Source organism: Diabrotica undecimpunctata, chromosome 8, assembly GCF_040954645.1.
Source record: "Diabrotica undecimpunctata isolate CICGRU chromosome 8, icDiaUnde3, whole genome shotgun sequence".
In the NCBI taxonomy this organism is placed as follows: Eukaryota; Metazoa; Arthropoda; class Insecta; order Coleoptera; family Chrysomelidae; genus Diabrotica; species Diabrotica undecimpunctata.
In genome coordinates this window covers 28,026,266-28,044,228 of record NC_092810.1, presented here as the reverse complement: position 1 = coordinate 28,044,228, position 17,963 = coordinate 28,026,266, and the positions used below count along the sequence as shown (strand labels likewise).

The 17,963-nt window shown below is 33.1% G+C and overlaps 2 protein-coding genes across 2 annotated transcripts in view; one reads left to right on the top strand and one right to left on the bottom strand.

The window, feature by feature from the left end:
- Positions 1-1,461: 1,461 nt before the first annotated feature.
- Positions 1,462-7,195, bottom strand: LOC140447340 (uncharacterized). Its single transcript, XM_072539943.1, has one exon. The coding sequence runs from the start codon at positions 7,109-7,111 to the stop codon at positions 6,083-6,085; it is 1,029 nt and encodes a 342-aa protein (XP_072396044.1). The 5' UTR covers positions 7,112-7,195; the 3' UTR covers positions 1,462-6,082.
- A 128-nt stretch (positions 7,196-7,323) lies between these two features.
- Pat1 (Protein interacting with APP tail-1) overlaps positions 7,324-17,963 on the top strand; it is a 41,923-nt gene continuing 31,283 nt past the window's right edge. Inside the window, exons 1-2 of the mRNA XM_072539942.1 lie at positions 7,324-7,702; positions 10,290-10,645. Of these exons, the coding sequence (XP_072396043.1) occupies positions 7,568-7,702; positions 10,290-10,645 (491 nt within the window). The 5' untranslated portion in view covers positions 7,324-7,567. The remainder of the gene's footprint in view (positions 7,703-10,289; positions 10,646-17,963) is intronic.

Here is a 17,963-nt window from a genome sequence, read left to right as displayed (position 1 = left end):
TGTTTCTTTCTAGGAGTGAAGTGGTAAGAAAATTATCTTTGAATTGTTGACAAATACGGAAGTTGTAAACGCCGATCTCCTTTTTCAGCAAACTAGCAGTAGAATTACTTCAGTTGGATGTAACTGGCAAAAGATCGGAAGGAAATCAATCTGACCACTGTCTCAGATCTAAAAAACGTAGCAGACGTTCATCATGATACAAAAACATTGCTAAAACATATGGACGGATACAGGCCATAAAAGACTCCAAAAAAAGGTGTCTACAACATGCAAATAAGTTAATCTTTATTCGCGTGACAGTTTTTTTCTTCTCTTGTTGTTTCCTTGAAAAAATAGCATGTTTAAATTTGGTGCACATGGTCGTCTACGTAGCCAAACTGCGTGTATCAAAATTGGACACTGAATAATTTTGACAACAAAAAGGTTTATATTTTTGAAATAAAAAAAAATGTACCTGATCTGGCAGTAGAGGTTTGTCATATCGGCCTGATCATTAAAGTGTTAAAGAACTATTGGCTCATACAATGGAGGAATGTGATAGAAAATATCTACGAAGTGCTCAATAAGACAGAAAGTTGCATAACTGTGGTCACCTTGTAGCATTTTTTTTGCCCATTTTCATAAAGTTTTTATGAAACATTTCCAACTGCGTCTTAAAATCTTCGAAAAAGAATAAGCATAATCTAAATGTTTATCTGTACTGCCAGATTCCTTTAACGAAATAGGTACTGTCCTTCTTTTATTTCGCTTTTCTTTTCTCAATCCCCCCATGAATGCTAAAATAATATCCGAACGAAACATCCAAATAGGTGAGTAAAATTGCGTTTGAATTGAATTTGAAAAACCATGAAGGTCTTCGATCCAATCGCTCTAATGAGTCCCGCTAGGACGAAATACAGATAAGCGAATAGTAGAGGCACTATACTTAAAATCAAATCCTAACTGTCCTTTCTATATCTTTATTTACTCGTATTTGAAGTATTAAAAGCCAGTTCATGAAAGTTCTTGCCTAGATAAATCGATATTACGTGGAATGCAATTTTAGAATCCCCATGTCGGTTCATTCATCGTCTGTTTACTGTGAAAATTGTAGAAGGGGCAGATTTAGGCAATAATCTGAATTTTGGTTTCGAACACTTAAAAATCTTCACATTCCTACTTGTTGTCTTTAATATTTCTTTATATGGTTCCAGAAGAAAAAGTTTTAGGCGATCCTAGTGCTAGTCAATATCATTGGTGTCTATGTATGTTCAGTTTGCTACAGTTCGTATTAGGGGCATTCCATTTACGTGGAGTTTTTTAAGCTTTCTTGTGTCTATTGTAAGTGTAATCCTGGCGATAAGTGGCTTGTGATGTGAGGTCACGTCTGCTCCGGGATAAGCTTGCACAGCTTTAACAGCTTGTACTTTTTACAAGCAGTATTGTAAATTTACATAAATATTTTTTTCCAATAAGATAAAACACATTTAAAAAAGTTTATTATGAATATACAGTTCAAGAAAAATGTATATTTGAGCTTGAAGTTGCAACAACCACAACACTTACAAATATATACAATACACAAACGTTACAAAATATACCTATGTTAGGCCTTAGCTGTCATCCACACCTATCGACCTAAGACATTCGAAAAATTGAAATATAAGTGAATCTCCGTCCAATACAAAATATTACGGTTACAATTTTATTTCACGACCAAACTAGAAATTAATGTTTTCACTTATACATTTCAGTTTTTGGTAATGGCTAAACGAGTCATCAGCTTTAAATGTATTTTTTATAACAAATATGTCAATTTTACAAATAAAACTAACTGATACATGATTTTGGTGTTTTTCCTTTACTTAAATGGCATTTAGAAACTTTTTCTGAAGACTGTATTACTACGGTATTATCACTGTAACAAAGATTATTAATAGGCTTGCCATGAGTTCGCTCTGATGAAGCCAAGCGCACGAAATATGCATATCAGCGAATTGTGGTACACTGTAACGAAATGAAACCTAAACCGTCTATTTTATTTTTATTATTAATATAATGGCGAGGGATTTGCTATTTTTGCTTCGTAAATTCCTGACAGCCACTGAACCTTTAAAATATGACATCCTGTTGATGTCTTTCAGATACCATTTTTAAAAGTATATGTATATCCCAAAATTTAACTAAAAACTCTCTTACAGTTTCTGTTATTCGTGTTTCTAGTTACAGAATATTAAAATATGATATTCCATTCAATTTTAAAATGCATAATAAACTTATTCAATAAATAAATTCAACTAAATTTTATACATATTTACTACAATACATTCAAAGCTTATGTTTTTAGTCCACATACTTTTTCATATATCTTATATTAGCTACAACTCCATGATACATTTGATCGTATCCTTAAATAATTTCACACTAAAATACATTATGAACACAACATTTTAAGGACTACTGACCAATATTTATTGGATCTTCCAAAAGCTATAAAAACAAGGGTAAATGTGTGTGTGAAATGGAGTAACATCTTCATTTCAATTTATTATAGGAAATGTTAAAGAAGATAAAACATCAAATAGTGTCTTTTAGAATTACAGTTTATTCAAATCATAATATGCTTATGATGTACTTTTACACCAACTACTGCTACTTGGAGATGTATTTAAATGACCAATAAGACCATTCGATGGGAATAAAGATAAGGATTTAGAAAGCAGGAGAAGCATTCACAAAAATGAGGAAAATATTTAAAAGTCAGAACATATGATTAAAAATGAAAGTCTGTTTATTCGAATTGAAATCATGGACTATAAAAGTATAAATAAAAAAAAGCTGAAGCCTTTGAGATGTGACGCCATAGACAGAGGTTCTATAAATAATTTCCACAATATACAAATCATATAATGTGAAATAAACGATTTAGTTAGCACCAAACAAGGCAGCAGTGACTTTCTTAAAACAATGAGGAGAAGACTAAGCTTGCAGTGTTCAAGATGCACATGTATATTCATTTATTGGAGTTCCATAACATATTCATTTTCATAGCTTGTGGAAATAAACAATCAAAATAGTGGCAGTCGCTTTCTACAATACAAATTAATAAATTATCAAAATAAAATATAAAATTTACAACAACTTAGTGTAAAAAATAAATTTCTTCTAAGCATACTCCATGACAAATCTATAAGTATTGGGAAATACATTGTAGTACCTACTGAAATATCAGGTAATTGTTGACATTAAACAGTTAAATATCTAGAAGCAAAATCTTGAATCTTTGTACATTGCCTGTAAATGTGCATTTAAGTCTTTTCATTTTGGAGATTAATAATATTTATATACAGTTTTCAAATATAATATAAATCAAAAGATATTATCAATATAAGATAATCATATCAAATAATTTAAGATCTGAGGCAAGCTCCCAAGTACAATTTTGAAATGTTGCAGTTGTAGTCTATATTTCACACATACTGTGTACTTCTGTTAAACTAAAAGCTAAACACGTCAGTGCAACAACAACAGATTGCTTATGTATTTGCATTTGTGTATTTGAAATGCCTACTTTTGCTGAGGATCTGATTGACTATGAAATATACCTACAATGTATTTTCTTTTTTTAGTGCAAAACTAAAAAAAGACTAAGACTACTTTCGACCATAAAAACAGTCAAATTGCACAATAGATTTGTGAAAAATAAAGACAAAACATGAGTAATGGAAGGGTTTGCAAATAGACAAGAACTTTCAAAGATGACCAAAAGCATACTCATAACACAGAATGGAGTGGGCCTCAATTATCACTGACGATTCTAATTCAACTTAGCTGCTACTGTAGTATTAATGGCTACTCACATAGCAGGGACCAACTGATTTATATGCCCTTTCATGGGCCATTAACACTAAAACCTGAACCAAGAAAAAGTGACAGAGAATAGAAGTTTCTAGAAAAAATTGTTATCGAACCCCTAAACTACAGAAAGTTGTGCAAAAGATGCAAGTAAAGATATCCTTTTGCTACACGATAATCCCTGTCAACATATGGCCAAACGAACTCAAAATCTCATCACATCATTTGGGTGGGAGAAATCTGGTCATTCTCTGTACAGTTCTGATCTACTGCCCAATGATTACTATATGTTTCCCCAACTGAAATAGCATCTCGCAGCTGACGAGAATAGCCTCTTAGTAGCTGTCAAATTAGGGACAAACTTCTATATAATGAAATTCAAAAGCTTTTTGTTAGATATGCCAAATACCTTAATATTTATTTCAATTATATGAAAAAGAGTGTTATCTTCCATATAAAAATAAAATTATTACAAAAAGTCCTTGTTTTTTATAATATAAAACTGGTATTTACTTAAAAACACCTCCTATATCCCAAACTATAAAAATAGTAAATTTTTAATTCACAATACTCATAAAATAAACTATGTATAAACGGCATTTATAGTAACATACCTCCATGACTTTTTTAGTATATAGGATCTCTAACGTGGAATTTTCTCCTAACTTTTTCTTTAACATAATGTCATTGAATTTCATTAATACACTTACTACACACTCAATTTCCCTCTGCATGTGTGAATAGTCCTGAGCTGGATTGTATAAACCATGAAATGTCTAAAGAAATATGCCAAAAAGCATTAAATCACATGATCTCAATGATGACATAAAATAGTTAATGCAGTAAAAAAATTGTTTATTGGGTTGTACCCAATTTTCAAATAGTTCCATCAGCTTAAATCTGCAGCAGTGTCCCCATTGTGAATGTATGCATTTCTCAAAACTAGTACAATCTAATATATTTATTATTGAAGAAAAACCAGTAATATGCTCAACAACAAACAAAATAGATGTATTGGATGCAAAAAAAAGGGGACTACACTAGACCACGTCACTGAAGTGCTCATAAAAGTTAACAAAACGAACAAGAATTACCACTCTAAACTAAAATGCACAGTTTAACACAGAACTAATGATCAAATTTGACAATTTTTCTCAGGAAAAATTATTCCAATAAAATGTTTACTGCATATTTCACTTCATAGTAGCACTGTGAGAATGTGAAAACTATAGATATAATTGTATTCAATTACTTAATCATCATTTTGAGAATATCTTGTCAAACATTTTCATACATGTGTTTCTTTCATTCATACAGTGTTTAGTGTCCTCATTTGCAGTGTGCTTGATTTAGAGCTAGAAAATATCTTAAGACATAAATCTAAAATTATTAAATCTATTGATATCAATTCAAACATGAAATAGCTAATGCGGCAATGAAATTATTTATTGCTTTATGTTAATATGAATTTCTCAAAGAAGAATGGTCCACTAAGATCCCCAGCAAACAGCATTCCATTTATGTTGTGTCTGTTTTCTTTTCTTAATATTCACTAGTAGATTGTTGGAACACCAAATGCAATACTGTTAAACATATGGTTTGATAGAAGTTTATTGTTAAAAAAACTGGCAATATATACAATTTTGAACATTACAGAAGAGCAAAAAATCAAAATAGATGCATTTGATGCAAAACACTGGACAAAAGTATATCTTTAATGCACTTTTTGCATTTTTAGAGAAGAATCGACCACTAATGCACCAGTGCCATTCATGCATTAATGAATTATTTAAACACTAAATGCAACAACGTTGAATATGCCGATGACAGAAATTTATTATTAAAGAAAAACTGGCAATATGCTTGATTTTGAACATGAAAAAGGAACAAAGAATCAAGAGATGTATTGATGGAAAGCAGAGGACAAAAGTATTCAATAAATATAAAAGGAGGGGTAATTATCAATGTAAACTAATATACTAATGTCAAGCTTACCTTTAGTATTAGATAAAAGAACTCATCTATGATGGAAAGAAAAATTATTTAAGTATAAATTTTACTGAATACTTCACTTCATTAATATTTATATTTGAAATCAGTCACCAGCAACATCATCTTTTGATTTACATTATATGTTAATCAACAAAAAAATTGAGAAATACCAAAACTACAGCTATATTTTATTCAGTTCAATTTCATTTAAAGGATAAGTGTGCTGAAATGCACATTTGCCAGATTGCCTCTCAATTTAACTTGAAATTCCCTCTGTAATGCTATTGCTTTTGATACTACTTATGTCCATAAGTACTATTTCTTCCGAATTTTCATTGCAGGTGTTTATGATCTTATAGCTCTCTGGAATGGTAGTATGGGACTTACTGTGGTACTGTAGATGCTGTTTGAACTTAAAAGACTTGTCACAAACCTCACATATATATGGCTTTAAGTCACTGTGTATCCTTTCATGGAAGTCCAATTGCTGCTTCAGCTTGAAAGCTTTATCACAAGTATCACACTTAAAAGGTCTCTCTTCCTCATGAACCGTTGAGTGTATCAGCAATTGCTCTTTAAACTTGAACGTTTTGTCACAAAAGATGCAGTTGATTGGTCCTTCATTATGACTTTTCATATGGGTATCAAGTTGCTGCTTTAATTTAAATTTCTTGTTACAAACATCACACTCAAAAGAGGGAGTGTTTTCATGCAATCTATAATGCCCCCGCATTTGCTGTTTAAATTTAAACTGCTTCTGACAAATCTTACATGAAAACGTTTTAACATTTTTATGAACCATGCCATGCATTTTCAGCTCTTTTCTGGTTTTAAAGCCTTTAGGACAACTCTTACAAGTAAATTTGTTTGCAGTGGAAGGAGCAGTATTGCTAGTATCGGGATTTTTCTTAGGTCTTCCTCTTTTTTTGCGTGGTGGCTCAGTTTCAACAGGTTTGACAATAGGTTCTGGTTCCTTGTTCACCGCTATCTTCTTTGGTCTACCTACCGGCCTACCTACTTTACCTTTTCGACGGATTACCTTCACTGCACGGCTTTCTTTACGACGAGTTGATAATTTTTCTCTTTTGGCTTTTTTAATAGGTTCAGTGTACTTCAGAGTTGGTTCAAATTGAGTATCTCCGTTTTCAAAATGTTCCTGAGGATATGGGATAGACTGTTCACTGTCCAAATTACCTTCCAAAAAGGAAGAAAAACTGTTTTCTTGTATTTCAAAACTATCGTTGTCATCTTTTACTTGGACTATCATTTCGTTTTCGAAGTCCATTTTGCTTAATAAAAGAGTAAACAAAAACCTCAAACCTCAACTCAACTCAACCCTCTGGAGTTTGGCATTTATAAATTGACACGACAGCAGTCGACTGTCGACATGTCGACATCTTTGAGAATTATATGCAACTATAAGAAGAAAATTTGTATTTAGGTTTACTATTTGAAAATAAAAAATGTAAAAAAATATTTTTAAAATTTTTATTTTAATTCTTCATTCTTCATTCGCATTCGACACAAACACGATGCATAATGCTGATAATTTCTTAAAAAAATTATAAATATTTACTAATTTTTTTGGGTATTCCAGTCACATATTTTATATTTAATTGTCGTAGTGCAAGTTTTCTCCATAAACGCTTTCAATTTCAATCAGCTGTTTTATGCCATTTTCTAACTAAGACTCAGTGAAAAGTAAACGAAATTGTTTTGGACATTTTTCTAAAAATTGAAAATGTTAAAATCACCTCCGAGGTTTTACGATATATGTTTAGAGGCCGCCGTTGCAGATTCTGTACTCACTTGCAATTTTTATAAAAAGGAATTCAGAGCTTTGCCCAACAATGTTTTGTTTGATTTTTATTACAGGGTATGTAGTAGATCTTTTAGCTTTTGGCCCATTTTCACTAAACATGTAATTGGTGCGTTTAATAGGCTTATTGAAGGTGTTAAACAGTTTGGGATCTGTTTAGCTTTATATGGGAATACATTTAGCCCAAGATAAGGATGTGGTTGTGTATTAGGGCATGTGATTTTGTTAGCAGCCTATTTGTGTTTGTTCTATTGTAGTTATTTAAATTGGTTATTGAAATATTATATGGTTGCAAAATATATTTTTGTATTGTCAGAATGTGCAGAATGCTGTGAAGCACCAATAATGGGGGACATTCAATTACTTTGCAGCCAGTGGATAAATATTATAACAATAATAACTAGTAAAACATAATTATGTACTCTAACCAATTCGAATTATATTTTTCCTGATAATTTTTATATAACTAAATAGCTGCTTCTAAAAGTGACATTCACAAGAAAGAAAAACAAATCCCTTTCTGGCAAAAATGGTAATTGCATGTGACATCCAGTTATTTGATGTGATTTCCTCATTCCATTGAAAATTAATTGATTTTAGGTAAATAATGTTTCCATTTTTAGATCAGTCTTTAAAGTGGAATTTCTAATACATTAATTTTGATTTGTTCTTTTGTTTTCTCTTCCTTTGTTTTTATACTCTTGTCCTTATTTCTGTTGTTTCTTTACCTTGAGTTTCTTTACTTTTCCTCTGTCATATTTCGAGGTTGATTAATGAAAAGCCTTTTAAGTTTTTTAACATCCTTTGCATATTTACTGTTTTGTGCTTAAAAGCAGTTTTATGTAGTTGGTAGTAATATTACAAAATATTATTATTCATGCACACTGTAATATGTTTAATTTTTTACTACAAGTGTTACAATTGCTTTATGTTGATAATATCTGTAATTGAAGTAATTTCACTGTCATTTGCTATCATGTTCACTGCTGCCAGCTAACTAGCTTATAGCTTTATTTTTTATATACCAAGTTTCAAGATTTTAGGACTTTCCCTTAAAAAAAACCATAATATTATGAAAAAAAGGTGACCTATTGGCCAAAATACATTTAATTTGTTCCTTGGGCCAAAAAAAACCTGGTACCTAGTTTCAACACACAAGCACTTTTATTTATTAATACAGAAACAATAAACTTATGAAAGTACAAGAGACCTCTTAAAAGTTGACTCAACCTTTATCTTTCATGAAAAGAAAAAAAACTTATTGCCCTGACTTCATTAGGACAATTCCATAGGTTTGCAGCAAATGGAATCTATGTACAAAGACTCCAGGACCTTTTCGAGACTCGTAGGATTTTTTCTTTTAGAAAACAAAAGAAGAGGTGTAAGAATATAAAGAGAAAGAGGATTGATTACACTATGAGGAACTTTGTGCCAAATTTCAAGACTCATAGGCTATTCGTATAAGAGTTTTGGCACAGATGGACAAACTGACATGATTTCACTGATGTGTTAAGAATGATTTATGAAAATATCAAAACAGAGACAAATAGGTATTTAAAAATGAAAGAGATTAAGTAAATAGAGAGTCACTCAATTTGCGCCAGATATATGCTAGATATATAACTCTCATATTAGTAACTGATGTTATGCTGACGCAAATGTGAGATTTTTTCCCCATATAAACAAGTATATTTTTGTCAAGTCTGTCTATAGAAGTTTTCACTTCGTTCTTTAGAAAACTTGAGATTCTTTCATTAAACTTTTCTAAAACATACTTTATGTGAATAGCATTATAAAACCCACAGAAAATCCTAAAAATGTTATGTTAAATCTCATTTTTGTTCATACAGGGTATGCTGGAATAAGTGTTACTTCCTTCCTATAACTTATGTATTTTTAGAACAAGAAAAAACTTGTATTCATGTAATAAGTTTAAAATCTCTCCTTAAACATGAAATTATATCACACAACGCCTCATTTAAGGGGTAAAGGCAGTGAAGTATAAAATAAAGCATCTTTTTTATTATTTTCAAATGGAGGGAAAATTCTGCAGTGGTTGTATCTGTTATAAGCTTTTGAAATACTGCTCTCAAAAAAGTTTAATTTCAGATTCTGAGTTATGTAACAAAGTAAGGTAACTATTAATCTTGTTGAAAAAAATTATTAAAAAAATTTTGTTCACCATCATTAACTGGTACGCTTCCACTGCTGAAGCCCTCGGCTCTTTTCATCTGCCTCTGTCTGTGTGGCTTGCTTTCAGTTACTACTAGCACACTTCAGGTCATCTGTTCATCTAGTTGGTGAGTGGCTTCTGCTCCGTAGCTCTTCTTGTCATGGCATCAATTCGACAATATGTTTTGTCCATGAAATATCAGATAATCTGATTCGGATCTGACGTTTCATATCCAATTCTGTTCTTATTAGATAATATTAAGAGCTATTCTTTCTACTTTGATCATAAAACAGCCTCTTTATCAACAATGTATTTACAATCTACAACTTTTATGTCATAGGATACTGTTGTTTGCTTATGTTCTAAAGATAGGTAATATATTAGAGTGAATAACAATTATTCCAAGACACTGCCAATATATGCACAGTTACTGATTTTTTTACATTAAAAAATGTTTTCTTTTTTTTTCAGATGTTTATTGAAAAACGTCTGTGTTTGTTAGCAGTGGAACTAAGCGATTTGGAGGTTTTTAATAGAATATTATCAGTAAAACATCAAAGAATGAAATTTTTAAAAAGTTTCCAGTCCTTAATTGATCACGGCACAAGTAGTACAGAAGAATTGATCAAAGCTTATGTCCACTATGGTCAGAAAACAGATAGTAATGACTTGAAAGTTATAGAGACTGGTTTGAGGATAGGTGGATTTTTTAATGATGGTGGATTATTTGATTGTTCTATAGAGATTTTAAAAATTGCTGAAAAGTTTTGTATGAGGAGGGAAAAAGATGTAACAACTTTGAAACTAATGTTGGATTGTTACCATAAGTAAGTAAATTGAGAACCTTTTTGTTTATAAACTGATTTTGAACAGTAATAGAATATAAGTTATGAATCTACTATAATTCAATCTTTTAAATTGTGTGGTAACAATTAATTTTGTTTTTGAGAAGTTATACTTGGTTTTGATCGAGTTTTGGGTATTTGTGTCAATTTTTGTGTTAGACTGAGTCAAAAATTTACTTACATTTATTCTGACACAATATTATAGAGACGTTTGGAAGTAAATATTTAAAGAGTAATGGGGATAAAGTTTAAAGGGATGTTTTCCATGTCTCGTTTATTTGTCTAATACAGTGGCGGCTCATGACTACTAAGGCGCAATGCACAAATAGATAAATTTACCATAGGTAAACTGGGTACTGGATGAAAAAGGATTTTTTTTTCGTCTTTTTGTGCACACTTTCATTACAATTAACATTTACGTATAGAGTAGACACCCTTTTAACCGACCATGACGGAACCTGGCCATAGGTCAGATAATTAGAAAGTCGGCTCAACCAAAAATCTTTAAAACCACCCTCAGAAAGACATTACATATGTAACTCTATTAAAAATATATATATTTTATGATTTATAAACAAAAAAGTAGTATGTACATCTTCTTCTTCCATTGCGCCGTCTCCTTTCGAAGGTTGGCGATCCAAATGGCAATTGTAGTTTTTTAAACTGCTGCGCGAAAGTTATCTGCGGATGAGCGGTCGAACCATCTCCTCAGGTCTTTCAGCCACGAGTTCTGGCGTCTTCCTACTGATCTTTTGCCCTGTACTTTTCCGTCCAGTATAACTTGAAGTAATTCATATCTTTCGCCTCTCAGCACATGACCCAAGTATTGCATTTTCCTCTCCTTGATTATTCTTAGTAATTCTTTTTGTTTACACATGCGACGAAGTACCTCAACATTAGAATGTACATACATATATATATATATATATATATATATATATATATATATATATATATATATATATATATATATAAAAGGGGGGTTGAGGTTAATTGGGTATACAGCTGATTAAAAGCCAAGTGTACTCTGTTTAACAATTCATTATATTTCGCCAATTTTCATTGGCATCATCAGATGAGAGCTACAATTATTTAAAACATGGTAAAATACAATTTTATAATAGTTTGTTGTTTATATACTTACTTAATTGAGGTTAATGGCAGTGCGATTTATTTTAATACCATCAAGTAAAAATTTTTTTGTTGGAATAATGTTGATTGTAGTTGATGTTGATTACAAATTAAAATATAGGAAACAAATACAATTTAAATTAAAAATAAAACAGACACAACGTTTAGTTCGGTAAATGTCATTTTATTTTTAATTTAAATTGTATTTGTTTCCAATATTTTAATTTGTAATCAACATCAACTACAATCAACATTATTCCAACAAAAAAATTTTTACTTGATGGTATTAAAATAAATCGCACTGCCATTAACCTCAATTAAGTAAGTATATAAACAACAAACTATTATTAAATTGTATTTTACCATGTTTTAAATAATTGTAGCTCTCATCTGATGATGCCAATGAAAATTGGCGAAATATAATGAATTGTTAAACAGAGTACACTTGGCTTTTAATCAGCTGTATACCCAATTAACCTCAACCCCCCTTTTTCATTTACCAGTTCAGCTGTTATTTTAGAGGATATATATATATATATATATATATATATATATATATATATATACATATATGTAATTAACAATATCACTCACATGACAAATTATGAAACTTATATTAAATGTACATATATGTATACAAGTACATACATGTGTATGTATGTACATAATTATGAATGTAAAATGTACTAGAAAAAGTCTGTGATTTTCTTTTGTTTTTACACCACTTTTTAATGAACATTACATCTGCCGCTGTTGACATATTTTGTGGCTCAATGTACAGTGAAGCCAGTTGTAGAGCATTTCTCACATCAGCATGACTAACAGTAATGCCTTCTTCATCTTCAACCTCTTGACCTTCGTGCATAACAGCCTGTACGATTTCTTCATCTGTCAAATTGTCATTGGTCTAGTCATCATCAGTTCCAACAATCCATTCTTGACAATCCTGCAGTTGAATATCATTCGAGTCTGAGAATTTTTGCAAGTCATTCATCAAAGATGCAATATCATCTGGCTCTTCCAAAAGGGTTTCGTCAGGATTAGAACTGGATTCAATCACTTTTTCTATGTTAGACCATGCTTTTCTCCAAGATTTTACGAATGTTGAACTTTGTATTTCATTAAAAGCTTTAGACATCATCAAAATAACGTCTTATATGTCTTTCAAAGCATCGATTAGGCCTTTGTTATCTAACTCCATTTTAGCCAAGATTTCTGAAAGTAGTTTTTTTTCTATAGCGCCTCTTCAGACATTCGATCACTCCTTGATCCATTGGTTGGATGATACTGGTTACATTTGGTGGTAGAAAAATACATTTTATTCCAGGTTCCTTTTCACTTTGAATGTTTTCAGGATGTGTTGGTGCATTATCCAACACAAAAATAGTCTTGATTGGTAACTTTAAGCTTGTTAAATATTTTGCTACACTAGGACAAAATTCATTGATAAACCAATATTTAAACACGTATGCGCCCATCCACTAAGATAATGGCATCAACACCCAACAATAGAGCCAGAAACATCGGCCACCAATTCACGGTTGATAATTCTACCTTTGAAGTGGTGGACAAATTCACATACTTAGGCTCCCTGATCACCAAGGAGAACGTCATGACGGAAGAAATCAAGTGAAGAATAATCCTAGCAAACAAATGCTATTTTGGACTAAGTAGACATATGAGAAGCAGAAACTTAAGCCAAAAAACAAAAATAACCATATACAAAACCCTTATACAACCAGTGTTGACATATGAGTCGGAGACATGGACCATTTCCAAGGCAGATGAAAATCTCCTGCTTATATTTGAACGAAGGATTCTGAGAAGAATATTTGGTGGCATCTGTGAAAATGGTGTTTGGAGAAGGAGGTACAACTACGAGATATATCACAGATATAAACATATATTTGGTGGTAAAGACGTAGTATCGTTTATAAAAATAGGAAGACTAAGATGGGCAGGACATCTGGCAAGATCACAGCAGAACAACCCTCCTAGAAGAATTCTTATGTCACAACCTGTGGGAAGTAGAAGTAGGGGTAGACCAAAACTCAGATGGAGGGATGGTGTAGATGAGGATGGTAGACAAATAGGCGCAGCAAACCGGCAACAGTTGGCAATGGATAGAACTGACTGGCGTAATAGACTTGGGAAGGTCGAGGCTCTTTTATAGGGCTGTAGCACCAATGATGATGATGCGTCCATCCAGGCCGACCTTTGATTTTTATAGCATACTGGGAGTGAAGAAACGTTAACGTTTTTGAATGCTCGAGGTTTCTTAGCCTTTCCGATTACGAGCAAGGGGACCTTATGAGTTCCAGAGGCATTACAACAAACAGCAATAGTAATTCTCTCTTTGTTCATTTTGAATCCAGCAGCTGATTTCTCATTACCGGCAGCAAATGTTTGTACAGGCAATCGCTTAAAGTTTAGTCCAGTCTCATCCATATTGTAGACCTGTTCGGGCAGTAATTCTTCCTTTTTAATTAATTCTTGTAATTTATTTTTCCATTCGTCTGTTGCAGTTGGATCAGCTGACAATTTTTCACCACACACGCTTAAAAAATGAACACTGTGACGTTTTTCCAGCGTGCCAACCAGCCATCGCTCGCATAAAATTTTTCTCCATTATCAAACTTACCATGTAGTATGTCAGCCTTTTCTTTTAAAATCGGGCCACTTATAGGCGTACCTTTACGACGCTCTTGCATAAACCATAACCATAATGCATCGTCTACACGTTCATTAAGTGGTTTCTTTAAAGTACACCTAGTCAAGAGGACTTTATCAGACTCGATTTGAGTGCAATAATCTTTAATTGTTTTCTTGTTTCGGCGCCAGTCTTTTACGGTTGTCACTCCTACACCGGATTCGTCACTAATCGATTTTACAGAATGACCTTTTTCAAGCCGCTCTATAGCATTAAACTTGTCTTTCATTGACACTACAACACGTTTTCTTTCTTTTAGCTTTGCTTCTACCTCTTCGTCATTGATTGCAGCAATTATATCTGCTTCGTATTCGTTTATATTCAGCGTTTCTTCAGCATCATATAGCTCGTTAAAATGCTGTTGCCATGTCTCTATAGGTACTCCCTTGGTCAGCACGAACTCTTCAACTGGTTTTTTCCTGTTCCGAAGCATTTTCCGTACTTTCTTTTGGGCACCATGTAGGTCGTAGTCCATGTCGCTGGGGAAGTTAGCCGAATGTTCTCTTTTGGTTGATTTTATTCTTGCGTTTACTTCGTTTCTTACTTGGACATATTCTGTGAGAGCTTCTTCCGATTATGTGCTTTTATATCTCAGGTAGCATTTGCGTTTTAATTCAGAGAGTCCTTTTACCTTTTGACAAAACCAGTTCATTTCGGTATTCATAAACTGTATTGACTCCACGTGATTGAATTTCCATCTAGTTTATGATGATCGTGGTAATCGTTTATGAGCTATCTCGTCCAAAACCTTTGTTCTTTGAGGTGATGTAGTAAAAAAAAGAACAAATCTCAGTTAAATGGTCGAAAAAAATCCGAACAGATACATTAATTGCAGCCGCACTGATCATTATAAGATTTATCTAATGTTTATAGCAATGTAGGGTAGAGTGCTTCAAGAATGCGCACTTAAGGTTTAATCAAGTGTAAAATCCAAACCAAGTGCGTTGAAACTATATTTATTTTTATTTAAGCCTATTGATACATAAACAACAAAATCAATTATAATTTACGAACTAAACATTATTACATTAATAGAAAAAGTGAAACTAAAAAAAAGTGCTTTTGCGCACTCTTATAAACCCGCTTTTTAAAAGTGCGCATTTAGGATTGTAAGATTGCGCACGTAATTTTATGAACATAGGTCACATTTATAAGATTCAAAACCTGCGTAGGAACTACACTTTTCATGCCACCATTCAGCACATGATATGCACTTAATCCAGTCTTCTGCGATAGGTTCATTAAATGTTTCGTTGCACCCTGGACAGCTCCAAATTTTCTTACAAGACGTTGTTTTTGGCTTTTTGAAAACAGCTTTTTCATTTTTTTTGTATCTTCTCTGTCGGTCTGAGGTTCACATCTTATTTCCTTTTTAAACTCCTCCCAGAAGCGCTTGCGGTGGTTATCGATATCGCCAACATCCAATTTTAGTTTGTATTGCGGCTTTTTTTTTTCTCATTTTCTTCAATTAGTTGGTCCTTATATGGAGAGCAGATATGATTGTAGGGCCATATGGTCTAGGAGATAGAAATGAGCGAGGAGACCGACTATTAGAATTCTGCAACCAAAGGAAATTTTCTGTAATGAACACGCATTTCAAGCATCAGCCGAGTAGACTCTATACCTGGAAATCACCTGGAGATAGAACAAGAAATCAAATAGACTTTATTCTGATCAGTTCGAGATGGAAGTCTTCAATTACCAACGCAAAAACATTTCCAGGAGCAGAATGCGGAAGCGATCACTAGCTCTTGATGGCTGATTACAGAATACGTTTCAAGAACATACGCAAAGCTTGTCCCCGTTCTTTTAGGCTAACGGACCCGGAATTAGCTACCTTTAAAGAGAGAATTGAACCAGCACTAACCAGAATAGAGAACAATCAGGCAGAACAAAGTGTGGATGAAGCCTGGACAGATATTAAAGAAACCATCGTAACAACAGTGAACCAATGTCGCCAACCATCTATAAATAATAGCATTAAACCGTGGATCAGCAGAAACACGTGGAAAGTGATTGAACAAAGAAAGCAACTTAAAGTTGGCCCCTGTGATCAATAGACATATAAAGCTCTCTCCAGAGATATTCAACGAAGATGCCGAAAAGACAAACAAGAATACATCTCTGAAATCTGTCAAGAAATAGAAAATCACGGATATCGAAATGAAACCAAAGACCTCTTCCGGAAAGTGAAAATTCTTGCGAGAGAATTTAAACCCAAGAACTATGCAATAGAAGACAAACATGGTATTATCATAAGTGATATCGACAGAGTGTTGGAAACATGGAAAAACTATTGTTCAGAGCTCTACAGGGAAGAACACGTAAATCTAGGCCACACTTCAGCCCTCGAAAACATCGCATACAACCCTGAACCTGAAATTCTGCTGTCCGAGATTGAAGAAGCTGTAACTCACCTCAAGAAGAATAAATCCCCTGGCTGCGATGATATCACGGGAGAGCTCCTTCAGAACATGGGAGACAAAGGATGTTACATAATGTGGAAACTTTGTAATAAAATTTGGAGATGCGGAAAGTGGCCTAGAGAATGGCGCACATCATTGTGCATACCAATCCATAAAAAAGGAACAACTACAAAGTGTAGTAATTATCGTACCATCTCACTGATTTCCCATCCAAGCAAAATATTATTAAGAATCATTAAACGCCGTTTGCAACAATACTTAGACAAACAAATTCCCCAAGAACAAGCAGGCTTTGTCAAAGGGAAGGGTACGAGAGAGCAAATCCTTAATATGCGGCAGCTCATAGAAAAGACCCGCGAATTTAAAATTCCAATAATAATCTGTTTTCTAGACTACCAAAAGGCATTTGATTGTGTGAAGTGGGAAGTTCTCTGGACAGTTCTTCATGAGATGGGAGTTCCAGATCATTTGGCAATATTAATTAAAAACTTATACGAAGATAACTCAGTTAAAATAAGAATTGAAAACCAGCAATCTGATACCTTCAAAACCAGCAGAGGTGTACGACAAGGGTGCATACTATCTCCAGACCTGTTCAATTTATATGGAGAATACATAATGAGGAACGCACTCGATGGATGGAGAGGCGGCATCTCCATTGCAGGAAAAAAGATCTCAAACTTAAGATTCGCAGACGATACAACACTGATAGCAACATCTGAAGAGGAGATGTCGAGACTGATAAAGAGAGTAGAAACCGAAAGCAACAAGTGTGGGCTCAAGATTAATAATCAGAAAACAAAAATCATGATTGTGGACCACGCGAATATCCTCCAAACAACAGGCGCCCTAAATCAATTCGAGAAAGTAGACGAGTTCACGTATCTAGGATCTTCCTTAAGCAATGCAGCCTCCTCCCATACGGAAATTCGCAGAAGAATAGGGATGGCCAAGAACGCGATGAGTCGACTGTCAAAAATATGGAAGGACCGCTCTTTATCCAAAAAACTCAAAATGAGACTGGTACGGACAC

What these genes read in the sequence shown, in the direction of transcription:
- LOC140447340 (XM_072539943.1), bottom strand. Translation starts at nt 7,111, where the DNA reads ATGGACTTCGAAAACGAAATGATAGTCCAAGTAAAAGATGACAACGAT.